The sequence below is a fragment of the Jaculus jaculus genome, chromosome 3 (genome assembly GCF_020740685.1).
Source record: "Jaculus jaculus isolate mJacJac1 chromosome 3, mJacJac1.mat.Y.cur, whole genome shotgun sequence".
In the NCBI taxonomy this organism is placed as follows: domain Eukaryota; kingdom Metazoa; phylum Chordata; class Mammalia; order Rodentia; family Dipodidae; genus Jaculus; species Jaculus jaculus.
In genome coordinates, this window is record NC_059104.1 from 134,234,922 (window position 1) to 134,255,921 (window position 21,000).

General features: G+C 47.1%; 1 protein-coding gene across 1 annotated transcript in view; it reads left to right on the forward strand.

Moving 5' to 3' along the window:
* Pcsk6 (proprotein convertase subtilisin/kexin type 6) overlaps positions 1 to 21,000 on the forward strand; it is a 205,664-nt gene that overhangs the window by 112,259 nt on the left and 72,405 nt on the right. Inside the window, exons 11-13 of the mRNA XM_045146095.1 lie at positions 313 to 430; positions 12,815 to 13,003; positions 16,845 to 16,981. Coding sequence (XP_045002030.1) covers positions 313 to 430; positions 12,815 to 13,003; positions 16,845 to 16,981 — 444 coding nt within the window. The remainder of the gene's footprint in view (positions 1 to 312; positions 431 to 12,814; positions 13,004 to 16,844; positions 16,982 to 21,000) is intronic.

Consider the following 21,000-nt stretch of genomic DNA (forward strand, 5'->3'; position numbering starts at 1 on the left):
ATGCTGACAGGTCCTTCTAATGTAAAGAATTGCTTCCCCTCCCCCAGTAAAATGAAACAAAATTTTGGGTCCTGTTCCTCCTACTCCTTTCCAGAATGGGATGTATGCCCTCGGCCCCCCTTCCTACGCGATGGAGAGGGTAATGCAGCTGGGTCCTTGAGCAGCTCTCACAGGGACCCACAACATCCTGGGGCTTGGGGCCCTCCAAGTGGCAGGTGCTTTGTGCTCCCGGGACCCACAGAGCAGGAGTGTGGCCTCACTTGCTGTGCAGGTGAGGCAGGAGAGCTGGCTCTGACGGCCCTGTCTTTTCAGTTAGCCATCTGTATGGATTCGGCTTGGTGGATGCAGAAGCTCTGGTCCTGGAGGCGAGGACGTGGACAGCAGTGCCATCGCAGCACATGTGCGTGGCTGCTGCAGACAAGAGGCCCAGGTAAGGCTCAGCTCTGCAGCCACTGACTTCTAATACATGAGGCCAGACTCTGCCGTCAGGCAGGGCAGCAGAGGGGATTCGAACATGCACTCCCCTGCACACAGACAGGGACATGCATGTGCACGGACAGTGTCTGCCTCTTCTCTTGTGAAGTATGCAGCTAGGAGAAGGTGGGCTTCTGGACCTGCAACCGTCGGGAGACCTCGTCCCCTTTTGTAGCAGACTATACCACAATAGGGAGCCTGTTCCTCAGCCAGTATTGGAAATTCTCACCCCTGAAGGTTAGCATAGCCAACCAGCCCAGGCTTGCCTTGCACCTGAGAAGCAGCTGTGAGGATCCTTTCTGTCCTGCCCACTAGAGGTTGGTGCCAGAGCCCCTGTCGACAGCCCACAGTGTGACTGAGAACGGCACGTCTGCCCCTTCTCTGTTACACGCTAGGAGGTGGGGCAGGTCATACAAAGTGCATAGATCAGCTCTATATTGCTTTTTATCAGGCCTCATAAACCTTCTTGAGGTGTAAGCGCTGAAGTGTTTTAACAAGCCTCGGGCGGTAGGCTACAGGACCCTGACTTCATTTCTCTTCCCTGTGTTGCTGTTTGGAGGAAGTTTTTCTAAACCAGTTACATGTGTTTGTTGAGATTTTTTTTTATTTAACAAAGAAATAAGTTAGCTGTAATACAAATCAGATGAGAACCCAACTCCATCCAAAAATCGGATTAGCCTCAGTCGGCCGGTGCAACTGCTTTCTAAGAAAGTGAGCACGGTGCTTTGCTGCCTCTGGGAAACATGTGCTTGAATGAGGCCTGATGGAGAGATGAGATGGGGTACACTGCAAGGCGGGGGTGTGGCTCGGCGTGGAACAGCTACCTAGCATGTGCAAGGCTCTGGCTTCCACCCCCAGCCCTGGAAACAGAGAAATGGAGGGGGCAGAATACTTTGTTTTCTCAACAAATATAGATCATTCTCTTTGAGATTCTCTTCCTTGGATCTGCCCGCCTCTTATCCTAGCCTCTTTTTGCCACAGAATGTTCAGAGAAGCATTTCCCGTGCATGATGTGCAATCTGGGAGTTCAGAAAGTGTTCGCTGGATGACTAGCTACTGCTGGGTCATTCAGAAGGCGCCATTTCCAGCCTATGTCTAATTGTACTGAGCCACAACTGAGCCATCATTTAAAGATCTGACAGCTCTGCTGGCCAGGCCAGTCTCATTGTTGGCTTCTTCAAGCCTCATTTCCTCTGGGGAGACTTAGACTGCCAAATTTGAGAGAAAGTAAGAGATGCTCTGAGAGAAGAGGCCTTTTGTCTGCTCTGGCTTTGTCTGCTGGGAAATGCCTGTAACACAGACAGTGAGAGGCCAGGTAAGGCGTTCTGGGCTCCTGTTCTGGCTGGTGACCCACAGGGCTGCCCACTTCTCTCACCCACTCCCGCCCCATCAGGGTGGCTCCTGAATGAAGCATTCTTCTCCTGCCAGAAATCTGTTTAAGATGGTAGAGTGGTGCCTAGGTGGCGAATGGTTGTTTTTATTTTTATTTTATTTTGTTTTTTAAGTGAAAGCACACAGAGTCTAGACAGCATAGGTTGAGGGGACCCACCACAACATACAGTATGACATTGTTCTGTCCTTAGAGAAAAGCAAGGGCTCTACAAATTCCAAGAGAAGGCAAGAATCAGACTTCTGTTTCTAAAGGACAATCATCCTTACCTTTTGCAAGTTTTAGACCCAGCCAACCTCCTGTCTCAGACCCCCTGCCTTTCTCCACCATTAGATTATTCCTAAGGGCACAAGGGCCTCCAGAGAGAGTGAGTGCGTGTTTGTGTGGTGTCACCATAGGGGAGACAGGTGCCTCCTCTGCCAGAGGGCCTCATCTCCAGATGGATGGCAGCAGTCTGCTGCTGTGAGGCCTGACTAGGGGCAGGTGGTCTTTTGTATCAGAGCTGCTTATTCCCTCACCAGGATTTCATCTAGCTTTACCCCAGGAGGGATCACCCGGCTTAAAATGAATAACAAGTGGAAATGGAGAAGTGGATCAGCACTAAAGGGCACTTGCTTGCTTGATTCCCCAGCATCCATGTCAAGCCAGCCACAAGTGGCATGTGCATTTGTAATCTCAGCATACCTGTGGCTATGGGAAGTGGAGCCAGGAGAATCAGGAAGCTCAGGGGTCAGTTAGACTGGAGAATGTAGCCACAACTCAATGAGAGATGTCGTGAGGAAGGAAGGAGAAGACAGACACCCGAAGGTTGTCCTCAGACCTCCACACACACTACGGCACGTGTGTGCTCTCTTCTCTCTCTCTCTCTCTCTCTGTCACACACACACACACACACACACACACACACACACACACACACACACAGAAAAGAAAAAAAACATGTGTCTCACATGCCTCATAGTCTGCTTTTCCCTCCCCGAGCTGCTCTCTCCACATATGCTGCTCAGGCCAGCTGACTTCTCTCTTGGCCTCCTTCTGGGTCTTCCTTTCACGGTGGAATTCTAGACCTTTATGTAACAAAACTAGCTCCAACTACTTCCGGTGGCTAAAAGCAGAGTAAGACAGAGACAATACCCATGCATGTGTATACCCCCCATGTGTACCTGCGTGTAGCTCATGAGGTATATTCACCCACACTGTTAAGTCCAAGGAAAATTCCACCCTGGTGTGACCAAAGGTCAAAGGACTGTGTTCACTGGACATGAAAGGTGGAGCTCTAGAAGGCATCATGGCCGCTCCTGCCATGTTCACAGTGATGTCGTGTGGGTCCTGAGCGAGAGAGCCTCGGGGGTTGCAGTGCCCATTATTCTGCTTAGGTTACAAGGGCCGTGGTCCCTCTCCCTGTCCCCAGACTTGATCAGGGAACACTCACTAGAGAGATACACTGGTGGTTTAGGGGCCAGATCCTCACTGGCAATTGCAGGAGGAGTTAAGGGCCCCCTTACTGCAGAGCCCTCCCACTTACCCAGCCTTGCTCAAAAATGGGCACTACAGCCATTGTGCCCTAAATGACCGCATGGCACAGGCACGCGGTTGTCTCTGACACCCCTCCGTTAAGCTGCTCTCTCTGGAACTGCCCCAGCAGGTACCCCACAACCCTCAGTGATGCTCAAGCTAGAAGTAGCCAGGAAGCCAACAGTGCAGGAAGGATGCAGGAGACAGACCCACCTCCCCAGGGGGAACTGAAAGTGGTTGTAGTTTTAGGCCATACCTAGCGTGGAAAAGGACCAGCCAAAAGGGAACCTCATGTGAGACACTGTCACTTCTAATGGGCACATCTAGGAACACTGGGGCCTGTCTTCATTTGGACCCACCTGACCCATAATTGGAAGTTAATCAGGGCATGAAGGTTGGGGAGCCTATCAGGAAAGGGGGGATAAGCATGGGTGAAGACCAAAGGACCAGAGCCTCTGCCCTAAGGCACTGTTAAGTCCTTGCTGACAGTTTCTTGTCCTCCACGCCCCAGGCAAACTGAGGCTGTGGCATCTGTGGCATCCTCCTGTGCAGGAGCCCAAGGGCAAGGCTGTGGTGAATGGCTTTAGCAAATGCTAATGGAGGAATGACTTGAACGTAAGGGCAGGTGCATTTTGCCAGTGAAGGAGAGTGCCTTGTTAAGAGTCCTCCCAATTAAAATTAAATTTTAATTTAATTATTATTATTATTATTATTATATTTTTAATTAAATTAAAATTAAAATGCAAGCGGTGCCAGGCTCTGTGCTGTGACAGGCACACGCAGGCAGATCAAAGGTCTCCTGACCTACTCTTGGGTACAAGTAGTTTTAATCTGTTTAGAGCCTTTCTTCCATCAAAGGATGGGAAATGGGAACATAACTAGTAACTTATGCCTGTGCAAAATTATGTTTGAATCTGTATGTATTAAGTAGAAAAGGGGAAAGTAAATACTTACCTAGCTTTTGTTCAAGTGAAAAAGAAAATCAAGTTTAGTGAAATTCCTTTGAATAGGCTCGGATTTTAAAATCTTATTTGACTGGATTTTCTAACCAGTACTTCCCTACTTTAAAAAAAAAAAATCCAGGCTACTGTGAAGCAGTTGATGACACCCATGGTTCCCAATGACAACACAAAAGAACCATTTAAGCCAACACAGAGCATAGGACTCACCTATGGGTCTTATGTTTTTGCTATTTTAGGAGTGTTTCCATTCGGAATTTAGTTTACTTTTGTCTTTTATTTGAGGATTCTCTCTCTCTCTCTCTCTCTCTCTCATTCTTCTTCCCTTTCCCCATGAATATTAAGGATTATCAAATGTCTAGGAATTGGCTGTAGATAATTACATCCTACCACCTTTTCTGATATTTCATTATTTCTGAAATTTCACTAAACCAGTCTGCATGTGATGCTCCCTGAAGACTAAAAACACACGGCTATGAATGATAGACAATGGAGAGTGATTAGACTGTTGGGCTGCAGAGATGGCCTAGCAGTTCCAGCATTTGCCTGCAAAGCCAGAGGATCCCAGTTCCACTCTCCAGGACCCATTTAAGCCAGATACACAAGGGGGCACAAGCATCTGGAGTTCGTTTGCGGTGCCTGGAGGTCCTAGCATGCCCATTCTCTTTCTCTCTCTCTCTCTCTCTCTCTCTCTCTCTCTCTCTCTCTCTCTCTCTCTCTTTCTCTGTGCTTCGTTCTCCCCTTCAAATAAATAAATAAATAATACATTTTTTTTTAAGTTTAGGGACTGTTTTTTTCTCTCATCTGTAAATGAAGAAATAGCCACAAGGGAGTTCAGAACTTGGCCTGGGACTGGGCTGCTGCACTGCTGAGCTTCTGGGCCAAACTGTTTCCCCTTGAGGTGGGAACTCAGACAGTACTGAACTAAGTCAAGTAAGCTGTACACCTCCTGTCCCCTCCCTGCATCCCCACTGCCAATAGCTTCACAGCCTCCAAGGGCAGGAAAGTACCTTGGCCCTGATGGCCAGGAGGTTTCACCAGGCTTGGCCAGTACAGAACCCAGCTGGCCCCCACCTGTGCCCCAACACACATCAGGACCTGATATCTGTTTAGGAAGCTCAAAATTCCTCTCTCCTTTGTGCCTTCTCCATACGCTGCTGATTCCCACCTCCCTCCCCGCAAAGCCCTCCAGGGCATGTGACCTCAGTACCCCTGAGGTCCTTGCTTTAGGTTCATCCTTTCAGGTTGGGTGTCCTCAGAGAATTGTGGGGTGCTGCACAGCCATATTGTTTGTTCTGCTTCTGGATACCCCCTAGAGGCTCCAGTGAACTTTTAACAAGCTGCTTATGTTTATCAGTCTTTGCTCTTCATTTTTGTTTTTTTGAAAGAGAGAGGTAGATAGAGAAAATGGGTACATCAGGGCCTCCAGCTGCTGAAAACGAACTCTAGACACATGTGTTGCCTTGTGTATCTGGCTGTACGTGGGTCCTGGGAGTCAAACCTGGATCCTTAGGCTTTGCAAGCAAGAACCTTAACCACTAAGCCATCTCTCCAGCCTCTGGCTTAGTTTTTAACTAAACCCATTTTCTGAACATTGTAAAGGCTACATACTTCCAAAGTCAGTGTTCATGTTGGAATAATGGTGGTTTCTTATTAGTCATAGTTACATTCTACAGAATCACTGTCAACACTGAATTAGAGAATTGTGAACTATTGCTCCTAGAGAGTGTAAGGACAAAGAAAGTGGTCCTTTCAAAGCCAGAAAAATGTCATGGCTGACACCCCTCTACCAAAAGACAGGTTGACAAGAGAAAAGCCTAATCACCCTATTTGAGCATATTTTATATGACAGCGGCTCCTACAGATGATGACCCAAAGACCCAGATGGAACAGTGCATTTTTGTGCTGAGGTTAGATGAAGCATGGGTGGGTATGTTGACATGAGGCAAAGGGATTAGCAGACACGGGGGCTCGATTCTTTTTGGCCTCTCAGTAGAGCTCTCCTTCCTCCCAGGAACAGGGCAGGATCCTGCTGGAATGGGACCAGCTATCAGACAAGGTAGAGAGAGAAATTCTTCATGACCAGCTCCAACACATAAAGTCAGAGAAGGTTAGAACAATTCTTTTATTTTAGGCTTTGTGACTGGCTTTGGGGACAGAGGACTCCAAAGTCTGTGACCTGCCTTGAGTGGGTAACAGCAGGAAGAGACAAGGAGGCAGAAAAATGGCAGAGAGAGACTTGGCTTCTGAAGCTTTCACTTTGGGGTATTGCTTTCTGAGGCCCAACAGGGGAATGTGGGATTAGATTTTGCCCAGCCCCTGGTCACAGCCTTCTCGTCAATACAGAAACTCATCGTATGTGTTTCTGTTTAAAGGTACCTTATGTTCTAGCTATTGCTGATTCATTAACACTGAACTCGCAGCCTCCGGCACCTGTCACTCATACGGGAGCTGAATGTAGCACATGTGTTTTTCTGAAAGGCACATCGCAGCCACCTTGGGCTCAGGAACGCTAGACAACACTTCAGTGCTGTGAGACCCTTGTAAATGGCAAAAGCACAGAACTGAAAAGCATGGCCCTGTGGGCTGCAACAGAAGCGTGTTACAGTCTGAGCGCTGAAACACGGAGGCCCGCCGTGTTTTTCCACCTCAGCATGGACATGCATGTTGGGCGACACAGACACTTTGCTGCTCTGTGCATCTCCACAGAGGACCACAGAAGTGCCACAAGTACTGAATCTGGGTATACATATACATTTTAGTGAATACATAAACATGCAAATACAGACTCTGAATAATGAGACCTGACTACAGATTTTATTGTTGTTTTACTCCCCATTAGACTGCATCTCAATTAGTATTGGAAGACATGTTTAAAGCCAGAGAATGAAGCTCCCTCATTTCATACAGACGAAAGGCACATTATAAATTTAAACATTGTATGTGAAAATACCTTATAGCCTGATTAATCGTGGGCAGCATCGTCTAAACCAGTGCAGAGTAGCTTCATGTTTGTTGTTAAGTTTTATTTATGGCCTACATGCCATACTGTAGCTTGATCACTAAACACAATTTCATCTTGGGCTGAAGAGCTGGCTCAGTCAGTAAGGGGCTTACCGCACAAGTGTGAGGATCTGAATTCAGACCCCAGCACCACAGAACTGCTGGGTAGGGGTATTGAGGGGATGCTCAGGGCAAGCCGGCGGTCTAGACTAGCCAAGCCAGCAAGCTCTGTGTTCAAGTGAGAGGCCCTGTCTGAATAAATAAGATGAAGATCAGGAGGAAGACACACAGTATCAACATATGGCTCGCTCTCTCTCTCTCTCTCTGTTTCTCTCTCTCTCACACACACACACACACACACACGATTTCATCTAGCTGAGCATGGTAGCAAAGGCCTGTAATTCCAGTACCCAAAAGGTCAGGAGTTCACGGTCATCTCAGCTACATAATGAATTCAAGGCCAGTCTGGGCTACATGAGACCCTGTCTCAAAAAATAAAAAATTTAAAAGCCGGGCATGGCGGTGCACAACTTTAATCCCAGCACCTGGGAGGCAGAAGTAGGAAGATCAGTATGAGTTTGAGGTCAGCCCGAGACTAATTCCAGGTCAGCCTGGGCAAGAGTGAGACCCCACTCTGAACTCCCCCCCGCAAAAAAAACCCACACACACACAAAAAAAAAACCAAAAAGTAATGCCATATAGCCAGGCATGGTGGCGCACTCCTTTAATCTCAGCACTCGGGAGGCAGAGGTAGGAGGATCACCGTGAGTTCAAGGCCACCCTGAGACTACAGAGTGAATTCCAGGTCAGCCTGGACTAGAGTAAGACCCTACCTCAAAAAAACAAAAAAAAAACTAATGCCATCTAAAGAAAATTGTTAATGTGAGCTAATATGAGTAAGAAAATCAGATTAACAAAATGCCCTCTATCTTAGACCATCTATTCTAATACATAGATCTAAGAAGTAGTTCAGCAACTCACTCTCCTGTGTCTGAATTTCGTATGAGTACTCCTGGTACCTCTGTCTACCCACTACTCACCACTCTTTATACTGGTCAGTGAAAACAGTTCCTAGACAAGCTTCTACACAGTGAGCCTCACCTCAGCCACCCCTTCTGTCTCATCCAAACACGCCAGCTGTATCTGGAGGGAAGGACATGGCTACCTCCTGATTCTCATGGGTCTCTGACCATGGCTTAGAATTATCTGATGAGGAAAAGGCCTGGATTGGCTCTTGCTCCCAGCCCTGCAGCATGGAAGGGCAGCGTCAGCCTAGTAATACAAAGGTCCAGTCTACTCATGAAGAAATCCCAACTATATCAGTCGGGGTTCTCTGGAGGAACCAATAGAATGAATTGTATTAACAAGGGGGTTTATTGGATTAGCTTACAGAAGTCCAACAATAGCTGCCTTCAGGTTTGAGATTCAAGGGGCCCAGTAGCTGCTCAGTCCACATAAACTGGATTCTTCAACAGTCCAAATCCCGCATTGAAAGCCTGGAGGATTCCTGGAGAGCCACTGATCCTCAGTCCACATTTAAAGGCTGGTGAAACTCAGTTCCAATGTCCACAAGAGATAGTCAAGCAGGGAAGATGCCATGTATGAGTGAATAGCTGGAGGCAGCCAGGTAGAAGGTACATACTAGTGAGGAGGTAAGTGAGTAGGACAGGCAGCCAAGTGAAAAGGGGCTGTGTCCTTTCAGAGCTTCCTTGCCAGGATGGGGAAGGCTGCACACTCTGGAGGAAGGACTTGCTCCTTCAATTAATGCTTCCTGGAAACAGCCTCATAGGCCCACCCAAGAGGAATGTCTGTGGATTCCTAATTACACCTGCTTGACAACCAGGTCTTAACCATCACATTAACTTGTAATAGCTTCTTGGCTAGGACAGAAAGGAAAGTGGAGAATCGGGGGACCCTACTAGTGGAGGTCTTCAACCTGGGGCCTGCCTTCCTCTGCTCTTTCCTGCCGTTTCATCACTTAAAAACATTGATCTGGGGGGCTGGAGAGACTGCTTACTGGTTAAGGCACTTGCCTGCAAAGTGGAAGGACTCCCGTTTAATTCCCAGTACCCACGTAAAACCAGATGCACAAGATGGAACAGTCTGGAGTTCACTTACAGTGGCTAGATGCCCTGGAGTGCCCATGCTCTCACTCTATCTATCTGCCTTTCTGTCTCTATCTCTCATTAAATAAATAACATTTTTAAAAATGCATGTATTAGATATTCATATGATTCCTTAAAAACATTAATCTTGGACTTTGTTACTCTGATGCTATAAGGGTTTCAGAAAATCAGGAACTTTTCTACACCTTTCTGCATTGGTGAAAAGTAAGAGACCACCACATTGGTGGCCTGGGTAGAGTAGATAGTAGCATGTCAGTATGATGACTATTGTTAGGTAGTCCTCTGTAGGTCCATAGAACTAAACATGAGTAGAGAATATCTGGAGCATGGGTAATTAATTCTGAAGGCTACTTTGATAGGAAATGACATTTCCATGTCCTCAGGGATCTTGTCCAAATCCAGGGACCCTAGCTTTAAAAAAAAAAAAAGCAGAGGCTGGAGAGATGGCTTAGCAGTTAAGGCACTTGCCTGCAAAGCCAAAAGACCCAAGTTCAATTCCCCAGGACCCAAGTAAGCCATATGTACAAGGGGGGGGGGGGAACACATGTCTGGAGTTCATTAGCAGCAGCTAGAGCCCTGGTATTCCCATTCCCTCTCTCTCTCTCTCTCTCTCTCTCTCTCTCTCTCTCTCTCTCTCTGTCTCTCTCTCCCCCTGCCTATTTCTCCCCTCCCCCCATACCTCAAATAAATAAATAAAACTTAAAAAAAAAAAAACAGGCCCATGGGAATGTCTAGCTCCTTGAGTTCTTCTAGGGCTCTCAGAAGATGTTTATGTGCAAGACAGTATCACAGAATTTAATGATAGAAAACCATTTTGAGTATCCAGGGAACTTTTAGATCTTTCTAAATCAATTTCATGTTGAAAGTGCAGTTAAGCTGAGTTTGCATGACAAAGATAATCCCTCTGCATTGCTTAACCTAAGAAATAAATTACTTTACAGTTGACTTGCATTTTCTGTATTATCTTTAAAATGACTGCAGAGTAGGGAATGATTTCCATTTTTAAAAATTTCTAACTGCTTTCCTTTCTGTCTTGGAGTTAAGTGAATCTTAAAAGCGATGACTTTTGCTACTCAGCTTCATGACTTCTTGGAGCTTCTATCTGAAACAGAGCACAAAAGCAGCTCAGCTGTTGTGACATATTTTGGAGCTTGCTTCCTCTTGCATTCTGCAAGGACATCTAGAAGGCCCTCCTGTGGGGTGATAGGTTGTTTATTGCAGCAGCAGTGGAGGCAGCAACCAAGTGCAAAGGAAGGCAGTACTGCTGTCCTCGCAGAGGGCAGCTGTCCTGACTCCCAGCTCTGCCTAGAACTCGCAGAAATTGAGTCCTGGTGGCCTGGAAGTGAGCGATTTCACAGTTAAGAGATTTCACATAAAAACGAATAGTTACAGTGAGCCTTGTTTCCCAGGTGGGCTCATCCCCTGGGGAGGGTGATATCTTGGCTATGAAAACCCAAGCAGCAGAGGCCATTCACTGCCCAAGGAGCTGAGCTGCTCATCCAGCCACCACCTTGGCACAGCAGGCAGAGCGGCCCTGCTCACCCAGCTGCTGGGGTTCCTTAGCTGGAGTTGGGCTGACCACATCAAAGACAAGTGATGCTCATACTCTCACTGAGGTTTTCTCAGTGTGGATACTGGTACTGTGAGCCTGGGGCAGGACAGCGGGGAGCTAGGCGTCTGGGCAAGTGAAGGATGGGGTCTGGTCGTCTCTTTCTGTACCCTTCTTTTGTTTGCTTTTAACAGCTGCATCTTCTCAGTGGAGTTAAGGTTTCTGTGGAGGGATCTAGGTCTGTTTTTAAGAGTGGTGCAGGTCTTTAGCATCTAGCAGCAGTCTGGGGTCCAGACAGTTGGAAGCTTGGTTGGTGCTTTGTTTCTTTGCCACCTTGATTTTACTATTCTGACCTGGAAAAGTGCTAGAGGTTTGAGAGTGAGGTCATTTCTGGCTCTCGGGGTGCTACGTTTTGAAGTCTCAGGAAAGCATTAGTGACTATTTCCCTACCAGCACACTTAAGGAGGCCCCTGCCTCTGACACACCCAGTTTGCATCTTGGACGTGTGGGTGGGTGAACTGCACCCCTTTACCTGTAGTTATGTTTGGTGTTGCAGCGCCTGGAACTCTCCAGAGCTTTCCACTGGTGTGCGCCCTCTGCCACAGTGATGGGGCCCTCACCAGTAAACACAGACAGTAAAACATGGAGAAAGCAGTGAAAGAAGCCAGCACCTGTAAATCAGTTTATGGTGCATGAAAAACGTGTTTTCAAATATTTACAGAGTCTCTGAGGAATTACATCATGGTTTCTAACTGTTTTGATTGTTTTTTATGACTCGGGGCCAGGAGAGCCCAGCTATGCAATTCCCAAGAGATTCGAGCACAGGTTCGGAGCGTCCCTGAGGGAAGTCTTGCACAATGGGAAAAGTGCTCCTGTAATAAACCCAGCATGGGCCAAGTAGTGGGGAATTGCTAATGTGCTGGTGGTGGCAATCTGGTCTCCCTGAAGAATGCCGTGTTCCTTCATTTTTGCAAATTGTTAGGGATGGAACCAGACTCTGTAGAGACACGAGCTGTCACAACAATCTTTGAGCAAGATTGTGTCTATATTATGCACCAAAATCTGGTGGAAATGACTCATGAGTGATTAGAGCCATGTTTGTCCTCACATTTCGTCCCTTGTGATGAAAGTGTCCTTAGGCTGTAGAGTACTGTCATTCCTTGCCTTCACTGGCAGGGGTCAGCCAGTCTTGATGAAGGACCTTGGTCCTTGAGTGTAGGTCCAGGCAAGCACCTGTGCAAGGTGACTTGGATAGAGATTGAGGCAAATGAATGGGGCCTCAGATCCCAGTGACCCAAGTGCAATCCTTAATGTCTTCCTGGATGAAATAGGATTAATCCTTTTAAGCTTTCCCATCAGCCCATCAGCCCCAAGTGCTACTTGGTCAGCCAGGAAATAACTTCTTGTCATTGTTCAGCATTGTGACTTCTATTTTCTTTGAAACAAAGTTATATGATATTAAAGCCTTACAGACAGACCCCAGGCCATTGAGGAAGTGTACTGGCCATGTGCTCCTCAAAGAAAAATTATCTCCTGGGTACCATCAAGTAGATGCCTAGATATTTGGGCCAAGTCTGCAAGAGGACCTAAAACTAGTTTTAAAACCATAGAGTTTTCTGAGCAGGTTACCAAAGTCAGAATGGGGCATCATAGAGTAAGGCCTCAGAGGTTCCCTGGGGACCCTCAGCACCCAGAGGCCACACCAGGGCAGGAGGGAGGGTTGGAAATTTGAGTCCATGACCTCTGTGTGTGAGACTTAGACTCAGGTACCCAGTCTGAGCCTGTCCTTCCTCCCCAGGAGCATCCCTATAGTGCAGGTGCTGCGCACCACAGCCCTGACCAGCGCCTGTGCTGACCGTTCAGATCAGCGTGTGGTCTACTTGGAACATGTGGTGGTCCGTGTCTCCATCTCCCACCCACGCCGTGGAGACCTTCAGATCCACCTGATTTCTCCCTCTGGAACCAAATCACAACTTTTGGCAAAGAGGTAAGGCTGCGATTTGCTCCTCATGAAGGCCCCATCCACTTTGGTTCCCTGCAAGGCTCTCTGCACACAAAAGATCTCACAGGTGTACAGGCAGCCTCCTTCCTCCCTAGCTCTCTGGAAAGCTGCTTGCTGAGACCTGTATAAAGCAAAGCTGGCAAACCTTAATGGTCAGGAAGGAAAAAAGTGACAAAGAAAGTGGAAAAAAGTGTGTTGTATAGGAGACAGATAGAGCCTAGCATGCACCCTCATTGGGGGACAGAGTAGAACCCAGGCTGTGCCCTCACTAAGGGACAGTATAGAAGGCTATACCCTCAGTGCTCTTGCAGGAACACTAATGATCATGCCCACCCTATTGAGCTGGCATTGAACAAGCATGGGTATCCCAAGGAGCATCATTTGTCTCCTGGAGCATCCCCTACCCCAGGCAGCCCTGAGACCCTGCATGGCTAGACTCAGCTGGGTATAGGGAAGACTCCTGGGCTGCTCTCTGCAGCCTTCTCCCCTAACGATTCAAGCTCAGACATGCACTTGGACCAGAGCCCTTTGCATGGTTTGTGGAAGGCTGTAGTCATTTCTTCCACAAATTTTGATCCCAAGGGCAAGGGCTTGGATGTACTTACGTAGCTTACAGGTGAATAGAGTGCAGTGGTTTGTAGGAACTTGAGGATACTGGGGCAGAACTGGGGCACCTTATGTCTCTTTCTAGCTAAGAGAAAAAGAAAGGCTTCACAGATAAACCAGAATCTCCCATTTCTCTTGAAAACCAGAACTGGCACCTGCCTCCCCTCCCCCCGCAGTCCGTGAGAAAACACGCGTGACCAGTGCTGTGCCTGCTGCAGCACTTAGCTGGAGCACCGGGAGCCTGGTACATTGAGAAGCAGGGGTGGAGGGAAAGTTCTCAGACCAGACCTGGCAGGAACCATCCTGTACCATCCCTCCTGCCCATTGCCCTTGCAAAAGGCAGTTTGCCCTGTTTTGCATACTTGACAGCAATGAAAGGCTGCCAGAGCCACTGTCCCAAGGAAATAGAGACTGTGCTCTGCCTTCCTCCCCACTGCCCGGCTTCAATCCACAGACAGGGCGGCGGTGGCAGGCAGTGGGCCTGTTATGGGCATTGTCCTCGGTTGGTGTCAACCTTTCAATCCTGAGAGCCCCCTCTGGTGCATGGGTTCCAAGAGTCCCTCCCAGCTTCCACCGTCCTAGAGGAGCAGTGTGGAGACATCGCTCTTCCTGAGAGCTGACCCCCGCCACTGGCGGCCTCTGCATGGGGAAGGCCAGCAGGGGCCCAAGAAGTTTGGAGGTGCCAACCAGCAAGCTGAAGCTTGATGCTGGTTTGCCCCAGAGGATTTTTAATTTTTTTATCTAAAAATCCACATTTATAGCATTTGTTTAGAAGCTCTCTGGCACCAGGCCCCCTTTCCCAGCACTTGGCCTGAAGCTAAGCAGAGGGCTGGTCTGCTTCAGTGTGCCCTGTGCTCCCCATTCCTCGCTGGAACCCTGCTTCTATCTACTCCTGCTGCATTTCTACCTCCAGGCATGTAGTTGGTCATCTGTGACTCGGGCAGAGCTTTCCTGCTCAGGTAGTGGTGCCAGCAGCTGTTAGGAGAGGCTGAACCACTGGCAGCTGGGAGTAGGCAGCAAGCAGAAGAGGCATCATGATTAGATGTGTGCCCAGAGCCTGGAGAGACAAGCTCATGCCACATGCTGCCCACCCAGGAGCCTGGCCCTTGGGCTGTCTTTATTCCTCATCTCCGGAAATGCCATTTCACTCATCTGTAAGCATTAAGAATATCACAAGAATCAAATGTGATAATATAGATAAAAAGTGTTTGGCAGCCCTTCATGTCCTACTAAAGTCAGTCCAGCTACGAGCTATCTGACCTGCAAGAACCTTCCAACACCCCAGTGTGCCCCCTTCCAGCTCCGTTTTCATCCACTTCTGACCTGACCTGCATTGCTCTGTATCTCAGCCCAGTGTTGGAGGCCCCTGGGACCAAGAGCAAGTCTTCTGGGTTTATTTGGCATTCCTCATTTACTAGGGAGTGCCTGCAAGTACTTTAAGGTATTACCCTGAGGCCATCTGGCAGTCACCTGAGTCCTGGGAATTCTTCCCCCTAGGCAGATTTCATGGGTCATATCAAAATTTTGGTTTAGTATCTATTACTCCATTTGGTGGGCTGTTCAGGTTGCCAGATTTTTTTCACTAAGGTTAGTTGATGTTACAAAGGACCTCAGCACTTATGAGACAGTTTGTCCTTGTCCTATCCCCGGAGTGCCAGTTCCACTTGGCTTTGTGTGGAACATTAGCCTTGACTTTGGCAGGTTCTGCACAAGCCACTACCCCACCCCACCGCCAGTCTTCTCCCTGCGGAGAACATTCCCTTGATCAGCATCATCACAGGCCAGCATTTGAGCCCCAAACCAAGCGTGGAAACAGCCGCCACACAGAGCTTACACATGTGGACTTCTAATGAACAGTCAGAGAGTCCAGTCTACATGAAAAATTCTCATTCCAAAATAGAGAAGCCGAAACTTAAGAGGGTTGGAGATACAGCTCAGTGGTAGAGTGCTTGTTGGGCATGCACGAGGTCGTGAGTTCAATCTCTAGTGCTGCAAGACAAGGAAGACAGAAGTAGTCTAGGTAGGGTGGCAGCTAGAATTGTTTCTGTGTGGCAAAAAAAAAAAAAAACTGAGGGGGACTGGGATGAGGAAGTAGAAGAGAGGGTGTCAACTAGGTGCTCTGCTCCTGCTTGATCTGGGAATGAAACTGCTGGAAGCTGCAAGCCAAGAGCTGGTGGAAACAGGAGGGGAAGGAAAAGAGAGGCTCAGGCCAACATCTGAGGCAGGCTCCCCGGAAGTGGTTACAGACAGTACCCTACTCCTCACAGGCCTTGTCCAGGAGTGCTCACACCCCATCTGCCATCTCCACAGTCCTCACAGGCCTTGTCCAGGAGTATTCACACTCCGTCTGCCATCTCCCCAGTCCTCACAGGCCTTGTCCAGGAGTATTCACACTCCGTCTTCCATCTCCCCAGTCCTCACAGGCCTTGTCCAGGAGTGCTCACACCTCCGTCTGCCATCTCCCCCAGTCCAAATGTTCAAGCTGCCTCAGCTCTGGCCTTTTGGAAAATACATAGTTGTCTCCTTTCCCTTGTGTGTAAGGAACTGTGCTCAGTGCTGGCTTGAAGACAGAGTTGGCATGTCCACATCTTCCATGAACACACATTGCAGAAGGCCTCCTTTGGGCAACTGCAGGTCATATTCTGTGTCCTCTGTCTGTTTTTGTGCATCCAGGCATTGGAGCATGAGTTCTGTGGGATGGGCCCAGGTGGAAAGCAAATAGACATTCTGCAGCAAAGTGGCGATACTGAAAGTGTTGGTCAGTAGCCTCATAAACACCTGCAACTGGTGGAGAAAGGAGTCCAAATGCCCCACCCAGTCCCAGTTTAGTTGCTTTTTGTAGACTGGACCTACAGCAAACCAGTGTGCTTGTGATCCCTCTTCTGTGGATTAAGAGGGTGAAGGAGACCACACAGACCCATCACCATCTTGTATTGGGTTTGGGACACCTGCCTGCCCCTTGGATATCAGAGAAGTACTGATAGATGTTAGAGCTAAATCCAGGCTGTAAGAGTTTGAAACTCTTACATTTGGCATTTGGCTGGTTCCTTGCCCTCCACTCTTTTTCCTGTGCCCTGGGCTGTGCTTCAGCTGGACAGAGAAGGCTCCTGAGGGAGGATCCGTCCCTCCAGGCAGACCACAGCCCTCAGTGTGCTGCTGCCTCTGTCCAGCCATCCTGGGGCAAGTGCCTAGCTTTCTAATACTGCATCTCCAATTGCAGGTTACTGGATTTTTCCAACGAGGGCTTTACAAACTGGGAGTTCATGACGGTCCACTGTTGGGGAGAAAAGGCAGAAGGAGAATGGACCTTAGAGATTCAAGATATGCCATCTCAAGTCCGCAACCCAGAAAAGCAAGGTCAGTGGCTATGAGCATTTCATGGCATGACTTTTCTATTTCAGTCCTTTAACACTGGGGCTTGCTTTAACTATGATGCTGCTGCTGCTGATTCCTGGTTTTGTGAAGATAAAATTCACCATTGTGAACTAGTGTAACTTTTTTGGGGGTGGGGGTGGGGTTTCAAGGTAGAGTTTCACTCTAGCCCAAGCTGACCTGGAATTCACTATGTAGTCTCAGGGTGGCCTAGAACTCATGGCAGTCCTCCTTCCTCTGCCTCCTGAGTGCTGGGATTAAAGGTGTGCGCCATCACGCCCAGCCACAGTTGTGTGACTTTTAATACAGTCACAATATTACAGCTGTTACCACAATCTAATTCCAGGACATGTCCATCCCCAGCAAGGGAAAGCCATCGCCCATTATATAGTCACTCCCTTGCCTTCCTGCTCCTCCCCCTGGCAATCCCTAATCCACTTCCTGCCCCTATGAATTTGTCTATTCTGGACATTTTATATAAGAGGAAGTATACAGTTTGTACCCTTTTGCGTCTGGCTTGTTTCACTTAGCATTATTTTCGAGGCCAATCTGTGGTGTGCACATTAGACTTTATTACATTCACGGCCCTAGTGTGTATTACATAAACATGCCACTCATTTTTTCACACATAATGGACAATTGGGATATTATCAGCTTCTCAGCTTTGTGAATAGTGCGTCCATGAACATTCGTGTACAGGTTTTTGAATGGATATATGTTTGTGTTTCTCTTAGGGGTGGAATTGCTGGGTCATCTGGAACTCTGTGTTTCACTCTTTGAGGAACAGCCAAACTGTTTAACACCTTGGCTATACCACCACTGATTGAGAGGGCCTGCACATCCTTCCCAGCACCTGTTTGCTTCTTTCTTAACCATTCTCTTGGGTATGAGTGGTAGCCATGGTCTTGATTTGCATTTCCCTGATGACTAGAGCAGTTAAGCATCTTCTCATGTTCGTGTTGCTCATTTGTGAATTCTTTGGGGGAATGTTTATCCAAGTCCTTTCCCATTTTTAAAATTGGGTTACTTGGACCAGGTATGGTGCCGCATGCCTTTAATCCCAGCACTTGGGAGGTAAGGAGACCGCTACATAGTGAATTCCAAGTCATCCTGGGCTAGAGCAAGACCCTACCATGAAAAACCAAAAGAAAAAAAGGTGGGGGGGGTTACTTGGGACAAGAGAGGTGCCTCAGCAGTTAAAACTACTTGATCACCAAGCTAGCCATCCAAGTTCGATTCCCCAGTACCCACATAAAGCCAGATGCACAAAGTGGTGCGTGTATCTGAAGTGCCTTTGCAGCAGACAATGCCCTCTACCCACCCACCCCCGCCTCTCTCTCTTTCTCTCCTCTTTCTAATTAATTAATTAATTAATTATAAACTTGAGTTACTTGCCTTTTGTTGCTGTTATAAAGGTTTTTGTGACATGTAATTTATAAATCTTTTTTCATTTGATACATTGTGTTCACCTGAGTGATGGCATCCTTTGATGCACAAAACTTTTTAACTTTTTTATTTATTTAAATGCAAAGAGAGAGAGAGGGAGAGGAAGAGAGAGAGAATGGGTTCGCCAGGTTCTCTTGCCACTGCAAACAAACTCTAGACGCATTTGCCACTTCGTGCCTCTGGCTTTATATGGAGACTAGGGAATTGAACCTAGCTGTCAGGCTTTGCAAACAAGTGCCTTAACTGCAAACAAGTGCTAAGCCATCTCTCCAGCCGAATGCACAAAACGGTTTAATTTCAGTGAGGTCCAGTTACTCCTCTTCTTGTTTGTTCTTTGGTGCCATTTTGAAGAAACCATTGCCTAATCCAATGTTATAAATACTTGTTCCTGTGTTTCCTTCTAAGAGTTTTACAATTTTAGTTCTTAGATCCATGTTAATTTTTGTGTATGTTTTGAGATAAGGTGACAAATTCATTTGTTTTCATGAGGCAATGCAGTTCTCCAAGCACCATTTATTGAAAAAAGAGTCTTCTTTCCCCGCTGGCTATTCCTGGCACTCTGTCAAAATCCATTGCTGATGGGCACAGGGATTTGTTTTTGGACTGCCAATGCTGTAGCATGACTGTCCTAATTATGGTAGCATTATAGTAAGTCTTGAAGTCCTCCAACTTGGTTTTTCTTTTTCAAAATTGTCTTGGTAATTCTGAGTCTCTTGCAAATTTATATTTATTAAGATAAGCTTGTACATTTCTTATTTTAAAACTGTATTGGGATTTTGATAACAAATCTGTAGATCAGTTTGGGGCATGCTGCTATGGATACATTAATCTTCTAATCCACAAATATGGGATGCTTTCACATTTGTTTAGACTTTACTATTTATTTATTTATTGTTTTAGGGGGGCAGAGATTGGTACACCAGGGCCTCAGCCACTGCAATCGAACTTCAGATGATTGTGCCACCTAGTGGGCATGTGCAACCTTGCGCTTGTCTCACCTTTGTGCGTCTGGCTAATCTGGAGAGTCGAACATGGGTCCTTAGGCTTCGCAGGCAAGTGTCTTAACCACTAAGCCATCTCTCCAGCCCTGGACTTTAACTTTAAAAAACACTTTTTATTTATTGATTTTCAAGGAGAGAAACAGGGAGAATGGGCGTACCAGGGCCTATAGCCACTGTAAACAAATTCCAGATACATGGACCACCTTGTGCATCTAACTTTACGTGGGTACTGGGGAACTGAACCCAGATCATTAGGCTTTCCAGGCAAACGCCTTAAGCACTGAGCCATCTCTCCAGCCCCTCTTTAACTTTTTTCAGCAATGTTTTTTGTAGTTTTTGGTATGTAAGTTTTTTTTTTTAAATTTATTTATCTGAGAGCGACAGACACAGAGAGAAAGACAGATAGAGGGAGAGAGAGAGAGAATGGGTATGCCAGGGCCTCCAGCCTCTGCAAATGAACTCCAGATGCATGCGCCCCCTTGTGCATCTGGCTAACGTGGGACCTGGGGAACCGAGCTTCGAACCAGGGTCCTTAGACTTCACAGGCAAGCGCTGAACCGCTAAGCCATCTCTCCAGCCCGGTATGTAAGTTTTTTTTACTGCCTTAGTTAAATTTGTTCCTAAGTATTTTCTTAGTACCATTTTAAGTGGAATGGTTTTTCTTAATTTTGTTTCAGATGGCTTACTTCTGGAAATCCTCATATCCATTCTTCTAACTCCTTCTAATTAATAATTTATTTAACTGATCTTTACTGGGTGACTATTATAGGCCAGGCACTATAGGTGATGAGGATATTAGGAAAATGCTAGAAGTAATCATCACCTCTTACCCTGAAGTCTTTCACAGAGTTCAGCTAGCTTTCCTCATAGCTCTCTATGGGTTCACAGTGCAGCGCATGGACTATTCAAGAGTCAGTTTCTTAAAAAAAAAATAATAATTTATTTATTTTCAAGCAAAGAAAAAAAGAGAGAGTGAGAGAGAGAATGGGGCTGCCATTCTGCCAGGGCCTCTAGCCACTGCAAATAAACTCCAGACACATGCATCACTTTGTGCATCTGGCTTTAGTTGGGTACTGGGAAATCAAACCTAGAACCTTTGGCTGCATAGGCAAACACCTTAACCATCTCTCCAACCCCCTGGGGAAGAGTTTCCCCAAGGTTTGCTTCCATTCTTCTCATGTTCCTTGTCCTTTTCTGTGTAGATGCACTCTGTGCCTCATTCCTTGAGTCTATATAACCCTTCTACCACAGTTCATTTCCAAATCTTACAGAGCTTCCAATTGATTGTGGTATTTTAAGGGGGGAAGGTGTATCAGATTAGTTTATGGGACTGGAGAGATGGTTTAGCAGGTAAGGTGCTTGCCTGCAAAGCCAAAGGACCCAGGTTTGACTCCCCAGGACCCATGTAAGCCAGATACACAAGAGTGTGCACCCATCTGGAATTCATTTGCAGTGGCCGGAGGCCCTGGTGTGCCCATTCTCTCTACCTACCTATTTCTGTATCTCTCTCTCTCAAATAAATAAATAAAAATAAAATATTTTTTAAAAATTAGTTTA